At 49.2% G+C, this 9161-nt stretch overlaps 1 protein-coding gene across 1 annotated transcript; it reads left to right on the top strand.

Moving 5' to 3' along the window:
• Positions 1–514: 514 nt before the first annotated feature.
• HSD17B7 (hydroxysteroid 17-beta dehydrogenase 7) lies at positions 515–6511 on the top strand. Its single transcript, XM_026854365.1, has 8 exons — positions 515–716; positions 794–886; positions 1722–1836; positions 2361–2555; positions 3211–3315; positions 4346–4402; positions 5031–5129; positions 5545–6511. Exons 2-8 carry the CDS (start codon positions 834–836, stop codon positions 5638–5640), a joined length of 720 nt encoding a protein of 239 aa, XP_026710166.1. The 5' UTR covers positions 515–716; positions 794–833; the 3' UTR covers positions 5641–6511.
• The last annotated feature ends 2650 nt before the right edge of the window (positions 6512–9161 follow it).

The raw sequence follows: 9161 nt of genomic DNA, 5'->3' as shown, positions 1-9161 counted from the left end.
ACCTCATTCTGGCCGCTCACCCCGCCGCACAGGTCTCTACCGTGGAAGTGGACCTGGGTAACCTGGCTGCCGTCCTGCGCGTCGCCCGTGAGCTCCGCTGCAGGTATCGGATCTCCGTCCTCCGCCCCAGCGGAGCCCCACTCCCCGTCCACCCTCACCCCTGTGCTCCTCTCCACGCAGGTTTCAGCGCCTGGACTTTGTCTACCTCAACGCTGGGATCATGCCCAACCCACACGTGAACTTCAAGGCCCTCTGGCACGGCCTCCTCACCGGGTAGGAGGTGTCGGGGGCTGGGGGGTCTGGTCCGTGGCTGGCAGGGAGCACGAGGGTGCTGGCAGCATCATCGTGGCCGAGGCATTCCCTCGTGCCCAGGGCTGAAGGCCCTCTCGCCCTTCCCCAGTACGACATGGAGCACATCGCCGTGGGATCCACAGCCTTCCATGGGGCGGGACGGGACGGGACGGGGCCCGCCGCAGCCCGCCCGCGCTCACCCTGACACCGTACCGTTGCAGCGGCGTGGGGCTGGCGCTGTGCCGGCGGTTGCTGGAGGAGGATGGCCGCATCCACCTCTGCATCGCCTGCCGCAACGTCCAGAAGAGCGAAGCCACGCGAAACCTCATTCTGGCCGCTCACCCCGCCGCACAGGTCTCTACCGTGGAAGTGGACCTGGGTAACCTGGCTGCCGTCCTGCGCGTCGCCCGTGAGCTCCGCTGCAGGTATCGGATCTCCGTCCTCCGCCCCAGCGGAGCCCCACTCCCCGTCCACCCTCACCCCTGTGCTCCTCTCCACGCAGGTTTCAGCGCCTGGACTTTGTCTACCTCAACGCTGGGATCATGCCCAACCCACACGTGAACTTCAAGGCCCTCTGGCACGGCCTCCTCACCGGGTAGGAGGTGTCGGGGGCTGGGGGGTCTGGTCCGTGGCTGGCAGGGAGCACGAGGGTGCTGGCAGCATCATCGTGGCCGAGGCATTCCCTCGTGCCCAGGGCTGAAGGCCCTCTCGCCCTTCCCCAGTACGACATGGAGCACATCGCCGTGGGATCCACAGCCTTCCATGGGGCGGGATTGGCAGTTGGGTGAAGCGTTGAGGTGTTCTGAGGTGCCCTGTGCCGCTTCCGATCCCTGGTGTGGGGCTCACTGTGTGCCAGGGGTCTCCTCGCTGTTGTTTTAGTTCCACTGTAGGTTTTTGTAGTTGTTCTCAGCAGTGCATCATGGTATTTTGTGAAGCTAATAGTTGATGCTGCTTCTGTAAGCACTATGGGGATAAACATTGCTATCCTATAAGCATCACAGGGAAGCTGAGCTAGGGAGCAAACTGAATTGTGTTGCACCTAGTGCAGTTGTTGGGGTGTTGAACACAGACTGCTTTCCTTACCTAAATTACGCATGGCCCTAGGGCTTAGTTACATGCTGGGGCTTGATTTCATTATCTGGATGTGAAATGGAAGAGCAAGATTATTTTTTAATGATACTTAACTGTGGTGAAGTGAAGGAAGAGATGAGGTTTCTCTGGTCTAGTCAGCATTGAAACACTTGGAAATAAAGGGACTGGGATAATCTGTAAACTTTTCCCTGCCATTTTCTCATGGATTAATGGAGCTCTTGAAGGTGAAACTAGACAGTCTGTGTGGAGTCTGAGGTGGGGACTACTTCTGAAGGACTGAAGTGGGGAGCAATTAGACCCAGCAGTGGTCCACTCTAACTCCTGTCCTTGGCTTGCAGGAAGCTGCTTCACATGCTGACCACTGCAGAAGGCGTAATGACCCAGACGGACAGGCTTAATGGAGATGGACTGCAGGAGGTGTTTGCTACCAACCTCTTTGGACACTTTATCCTGGTGAGGCTGTGTATGAAGATTGAGCCCTCGGTTGGATGGTTAATGTGCATAGGGATGGGTACAAGTGACATGGGTGAATCAGTTCTGAACAGGTTTGGATGCTGATGCAGACTGCAGGCTAGCAGATAAGAAATGATAGGGCAAAGGTCTCGGGCTTTGTTAAAATAGCAATAAATGGTCATAGTTGTTGTTGTTGCAAGGGTATATAATCATTCTAATTAACCAATGGATATAGAGATAAACCTTTTTTAGTTCTTTCTGTCCAGGGCAAATACCAAGACTTGACTATGTTAAATTTTGAGGTGCTCAACTGAGCTGTGTAAGAGAATGGTGGCTGCTTGTAAATGCTCCTGGTAGACCCTGAGCTGAAGTTATACCTGAGCAGCAGCTGCCTCTGGCCAGTCTAGTGAAGATTGCTCAAGGCTAGGAAAGTAGAGATAAACTTGTGGCTTTTTAAGAACTGCAAAGCTATACTGCAAGACTTAAAAATTACTGCGTTAAATAAATTAATGATTATTTCACAGGTTCGTCAACTTGAGTCTCTACTCTGTGGTAATGAAAAGCCCTCACGACTCATCTGGACCTCTTCCAGCAATGCCAGGGAATCTGCCTTCAGCCTTTCTGACTATCAGCATGCCAAGGGGCAGGAATCATACAGTTCCTCCAAATATGCTACTGACCTAACAAGTGTGGTTCTGAACAGGAAATTTAATGAGCAGGTGATGATAGGGTTTGTATGTCTGAAGAAACCTAATGAGCTCCTACTGTTTATAATTATCATTACATTGTTGTTACCTAGTTGCATGTGTTTGCAGCAATCTGATATGTTGCTTAGTGCACATGTGGGAGCTAAACATGGCTGAGGTGGTTTGTCACACTGATGCGTGAGCAACCTGCTGTCCCTGCCACAGGGGTTTGCTGGATGTTGTTGACAAGCTGCACTAGTCCAGCAATAGTGATTGCAACCTTTCAAGTCCTACAGGAGAAAATAGTTTAGTCCTAGAAGGCTAAGCTCTTATCTCTTTAAGGTGAGGTAGCCTTTGACCTGAGTGGGCTGTAATTTGTCAGATGACTGCTGTTGCTGCTGAGCTGTACATAGACTGCAACTTGAGGTTGTGATGCATTGGGAGGCTGCACTTTTTGTCTTGTGGGCTTGCAATGGACACAGATTGAACATGAACTTTTCCAATTTGAATCTCTCAAATTGCTACGTCTAATCACTCTGGTAACTTTAGAGAGGAGAGTGTCTACTCTTAACTAGTCCCTATACTCACCTTCATTTTCTTGCCAAGAAGTACTAGGAGGGAAGGAGAATGATCCAGTCTTAAACTAACTGTTGTGTATTAGCACATTGACTTGGTTTCTTCTCTGCAGGGTCTGTATTCCAGTGTTGTTTGTCCTGGTCTAGTTATGTCTAACATGACTTATGGAATTTTGCCAGTTTTTCTGTGGAAGCTGCTAATGCCCATCATGTGGTTGGTAAGTGAATCTTCTGGCTGGTTTTGGGTTAAGGTAGCCCTGCTGTAGTACACTTCACTGCAAGTGATGTGCAGTGTGCTTCTGGCTCCTTACTACCCATGCTGCTATACAGCTCTTCCTTCTGTTGGACTGGGTAAGCAGGCCCCTCTGCAAACCTTCCCTTTGGCACCTTGGGGCCCTGATTTTCAAGCTGAGTTTGGAGGTTCAGTGCTGGACAGCACTCTGTATAGAGCGAGTTCAACTCTTCAGCCATAGCAGTGTTTATCAAGGCTTAGGTTTGCCAACCTGCTGTGGGCTTGTGAACCCTACCATTTTGGTGGCAACAAAGCTCAGGACAAAAATTTGGCCCCTGTGCTTTGAAATGCTGTTTGTTTCTGTAACAGACCATATTTTTCAGTGTTCTTCTTTCCATCCCTCTAGAAGGCAGTGTCTCCTGGTCTCTTCTTTCCATCCCTCTGGAAAGCAAAGCCTCCTGCTCTGTTTCCTCTTCCCCTGCTTCCCCAAAACTTTCCTTGCCTTTCTTCCTCTGGGCTTTAGCTTTTCAGGTTCACTACAGTTCTGTCCCAGAAGGCTACCTGCTCTGATGCTCTTACTGGAAGACTGGTCTTTCTGCTTAAGCTGCCCCAGATGGTAGCAACTGATCCTGATGGATGACATTTCTGGCAGTGGAGAGGCAATGCCTTCTCAGTTGTCCTCAACACTGGCAGTATTGCAGATCCTCTCTGCCTTCTGTTGTATGTGCTCTTGAGAGCATTCAAGAAGAGGTGCCTGCAAGGCATATGTGTGGCCCATTGCCTCTTGCTTTGGGGGTGAGCATGGAGTGAGGCTTGCTGATCTGGTGGGTGGCTCCAGAAAATAGTTTGTGGTGATAAAGGGATGCTTTAGTCATAAGCGTGTAGTGTTACCTGCAGTCAACTCTGAGAAGCGTTTCTACCTCTGATAGATTGTCTGGTGTGGCAGGGCTGTGGAGGGCTTGCCAAAGAAATCTTGGGCCACAATATAGATTCTGTCTTGTCCTTTTTCCATTCAGATCCGGTTTTTTGCCAAGACTTATACTCTGACACCATATAATGGAGCAGAAGCTCATGTAAGTAGTTCACAACTCTGTTTTAATATTTGTACTTTTTGGGTAGCCCAACCAGGGTCTGCTAGCTTGAACGCAGAGCCTCTCAGTAAGGCTGGTGGGTGGGTGCTGTATTTCACCCCTGAATAGCATACAGCAGGGAGTGCTGGGGAAACAGTTGTGACCAGCGCTGATCTGCCAGGTGATGCTTTATGACCTTCATCAGGCACCTGTAAAATGAATTACTTTGGAAGAAATAGTGTTTTTCCATCTTGGTCAGGGAGAATGCTGCTCTTCCTGTTGGCAGCCACAGGCATGTAGGCCCAGGGGACAGAGGTGGGTAATGCATGGCACAGGGTGTGGAGGTGGGTATTGTAGTGCACAGTGTGCCTCAAGAACAGTAGTGAGCAAGTTTAGCCATGTTGAACTCTTTAGTGGTTTAGCACAGGTACATAATCATGGTTTAATGTTGGATCAGGTAGGTCACAGGTGAGGGAAACCAGCTCAGAACTTCTCTAGATATCAGGTCTTCCCCTGCCTGGTGAAAGCACCCGTGGTGTCTTCTGTGTGCACTGGCAGCTGGGTCCTTGACTGCAGGCTTGGCTGGGACAGTGTGCACTAGACTCCTACATGTTTGTGCTGTTCTTCCTAGGTGTGGCTGTTCAAACAGAAGCCAGAATACTTGGATGCACTTGTCAAGTACCACAGCTGCACTTCTGGCCTGGGGAAGAACTATGTGGAGCCCAGAAGGGTAAATGGAGCAGCAGCCTTCTGCTGCAGGAAACTTGACATGGGGGCCTGCCATCTGCTTTGCATGGCAGGCTTCGTGCCAAGGGTGTCCTGTGGCTGGAGTGGAAACAAGATGCGTGTTGAGTGCTGAGCAGCAAGGAGGAATGTAGGATTGTCTGTGAGTTTTCCCAGATTAACTCCTGGCTCAGGCTGGAGTCTGGAAGACAGTGGAGATGATGGTTGGAATGGGATGAGAGTGTAATGATGCTTCCCCAAAATATGTTCTGGCTTGTGCCTTTGTGATAGATACCTGTAGTTGCCTCTCTGTCAGTATAGACGCTCTGGAGATGCACTTTGGCTATCTCCAGAGCTGTCCTCAGCATCTGTGCTGGCTGCCACCAAGGTAGTCTCACAGTGCTGTTTCTGTTATGTTCCAGATGGATGTGGATGAAGAAACTGCTGAGGAATTTTACCAAAAGCTGTTGGAACTGGAGAAGCAGACTCTAGAGAGATACAGTGATCTCCTAGATTAAGTAAAGCTGGTCTCAGTAGGATAACAATCTAGTATTGGTAACATGGGCTTTCTTCATTCTGGTGCTACCTGTGACTATGTGCCATTCTGCAGGCACATGGCTTCAGACCCCATCTTCCTTCTCAACAGAAGATTTCTGAAAATGGAAGTATAAAAACTGAAGAGAAATACTCAGTCTTTTTGGTATGGGATTTTTTTTTTTCTTGCATAAAACTGGAGACCTAGAGTAGATGGAGACTGTCTTAACACAGTTGCAAAGAAGTCTTGCAAAAGCATGACTGAACTGTGCATAGTTCAGGAACAGCATCAAAACGTGGTTTAAATCTGGCTTAGTGCAGGAAAGGCAACAGTCTGGGGTGCTGCCCTGTGCCTTGGCTCTACTTGTCTTTCTAGATGGCTTGAACACATTACCTGTGGCTGATCCTGAAGTACTTGAAGGCTCATCTTCAGAAGAGCTGCTCTTACACTTGTACACCAAAGGTGGGGCTGGCTTTTCAGACATGTTCAACAAGATTGAACACTTCCAAGACTGGAAGTCAGGCTCTGCACAGCACCTGAAGCCAAGCTCCTGAAGAGCTGGCCTGAGAATTGCACCCCTTGCCTCAACTGGGAGGACAGATGCCTTGCTGTCCACTGGGTCTTGGGACCATAAAGATTCTAACCACAACTGACTGGAAAGACTGAAGCTGTTGATGTTAATGTGGGCTCAGGGCTAGTCTGCTCTGTTTATAGTAAGAGTGAAAAGTTACCATGTTATTTTATCTATTTAACGCTTTTTATATATAAATCTACTGTACCAAGTATTCTTCCTGTTGTCTGTCTGGGGGAGCTTCACCAAGTCCCCAGTGTACTTCAAATGCTGCAATGAATAAATGACAAACTGATTTGTCCTTGCTGTAGTGGTGTTTTTATTCCAATAGCTGGCTGCTTTTGACTGGGAGGGCTGGAAGCGAGCTTGGTTTGTTGCCTTGCACAATAAGCCTGTGCATACCTGGGAAGTGTGGGTTCTCTTCCCTCCTGCTGCAGGAAAGCTGCTAACCACCTCTTTGGGCTTACTTCTCTTGTTCCTTCTAGTTAAAGACATGAGTGACTTCTGAAGACTTCAGTGTGGTTTTGTGTGAGCACCTGTAGGGTGTCTGAGACTATTTCCCAGCCTTAAGCACTTGGGAGATGTAGATGTCTCTGGTGCTTGCTCACCCTCATGTGTCACATAATTACTGGTTTAATGCTCCCTAGTAAGGTGCTCCCCTGGGGCCTGGCAGAGGCCATGTGAGGTTAGGAGGGAGGCTGTGCTGCTCAGTCTTGCACCACCCTGGCTGCAGCAGCGACTCGCTGAGCTGTGGAGGTGTGGCTGCCCAGGCTGGTGCATCCTGTGCGGGGCTGGGGGGGTCTACAAGGAAGGTTGAGTTGCCAAGGAGGGAAAGCTTTTCGGTAGGGAACTGCAGAAGCACAGAGCTGGCACCCAGGAGAATCCAGGTTCTGCAGAGGCTCTTCACTGAGTTGGTTTGTAGGGATGCAGGCTTAAAGAATCTTGCTTTTATTTTTTTCTTTCTCACCCTCCATTGCTTTTGAGCATTTTTACAAAGTAGAGGAGTGCTGCCAGCATAGTGGTGTCTGCCATAGATAGAAATAGCTCTGTCTTGAGTTTGGGCTGAGCAGCACCTCTCTGCTCAGCCTTGAATACCTGAGCTACCAGCACCAGTGTGGATAGGAACATACTGTATTCTTTTGGCCTGACTTTGGGACACAGTGAGGAGATGGCTGTTGTGGACTATGCTTTCTTTGGCTGTGGCTGTACCTCTTTAGAGTTGTGAAGCAGATTGAGGTGTGCTTATGCGGACCTTTATTTAAATGCAATAAAGTCTGTCCCAGCACCGGCTCTGGGTGCCGTGGCTTTGTTAGCTGTGTCCTGAAATCCCCTGGGCCCAGAGCCCTGCCCTCTCTGGTGCTGTTTCTTCTCCACAGAGAAAGAGCGTCTGGCTGGCTCTCTCTTCGACTTGGTGTACTTGATGCCCACAGCATCCTATAGCAGTGTGTGGCTCCTTGTTCTGGAGAGTAATTAAGCGTGTCTTCTTGATTGGTTTTTAGATGAGCATCTTGAACTTTCCTGGGCTTCTGCCCTGTGCTGTAGTGGGTATCATTCACACCCTTCATCTTTAGGGTTCCCCACCTACCCCAAAGCCAGAGGCACTCAGTCATTCCTTATCCCTGCTACTCAAAATAGTCTGACACAATGCTTCATGAAATGAGTGCAATTTACTGGGGGATGGGAAAGACAGGGCTCTTAGGCTAAACTGATCATCTGTAATGTGCTGTACTAGCTGCATGCTGGCACTGTAGATGTGACAGTCCAAGGACTTGAATGCAGTAAGGTCTGGAGGTGCTAGAGGAGATAGCTTTGAATAAGACAGTAATTAGGAAAAATAAATGCTTTCTGATATGCCAGGATTTTAAAAGCCTGGAATAAAGTGACATCTAGAGCGAGCAGAGTTTGGTGACCATAGGTAGGACCTTAGTTTTTTTTTTCTTTAAGGGCTTGCTTGTGGGCTGAAGGTGTGCAGTTATCAGGGGAAGTTATGCTGATGGGATGGGGTGAGTGCTTTTAGCCTGTGGAGCATGCAGAGGCTGGTGAGGGGAGAGGAGGCATGATATACCACCACCAGTCATCGAGTTATCCATGATATTGGTGTCAGATAGAGCTATGAATGGGTTTCTGGGCTAGAAGCACTTTGTAGCCCTCCCTTGAGAATTTGGGATTCTAGGTTAGAGAAAAAGTGTGTTTGTGTTCTGTTGTGGCTGAGCTCAGCCTGCTGCAGGGTTTAGTTTCACCTGCTTAATTGCTGTGAATACAGGTAGTGCACTGTGTGTATGTTATATCTTGGGAGATGCAAGTATGGGATTCAGGAGCTGTGGGGGATCTGCTGCAGCTTGTGGTTGGGGTGGATGCAAATTGTTCTCTGGAGATCTCTAGCTCAGCTTCCTACTCGAATGGTTACATGAAGAAGGAATAGAAGGTGCTAGAGCACAATCTGAGTCCTGGAGCGATGAGACAACCTGGAAAGAGAGGATAAAACATGTGGTTTCCCATGAGTTTGGTGCTGGAGATGCACAATCAGACCAGGCATCTCCAGAAGACAGATTTTCAGTTGGATGAGGTGCTCTAGTGTCCTACAGCATTTCTCACAGGGACCCACTGTTCTATAAGGCTTTTTGCCTGCTTTTGTGACCCCAGACATCATTGTCCATGCCCTTCTGTGGAAGAAAACTTGAATGCTCAACCCCACCTTCTACTCTTCTCCTCTGTTGTGATGTCTTTGCATCGAAAGCATGGGACTGTTCGATGGGATGGGAACTGTAATCACCTCTTAGTTTCATGCTTCATCCTGAAAGTACAGGTAGGACCTGGTGCCTTGAAATGGAGCCTGCCCAAAGGGCAGGGAGTGGCTCAGTTGTTTGTTATCCTCTGTGAACTTTGCCTGGTGAATCCAGCCAAAGGGGTGCTGTGCCACCTGGTTTGGCTGC

Source organism: Athene cunicularia (assembly GCF_003259725.1).
Source record: "Athene cunicularia isolate RWA chromosome 8 unlocalized genomic scaffold, athCun1 chr8_part1, whole genome shotgun sequence".
NCBI lineage: Eukaryota > Metazoa > Chordata > Aves > Strigiformes > Strigidae > Athene > Athene cunicularia.
This window is presented reverse-complemented; position numbering and strand designations above follow the sequence as displayed.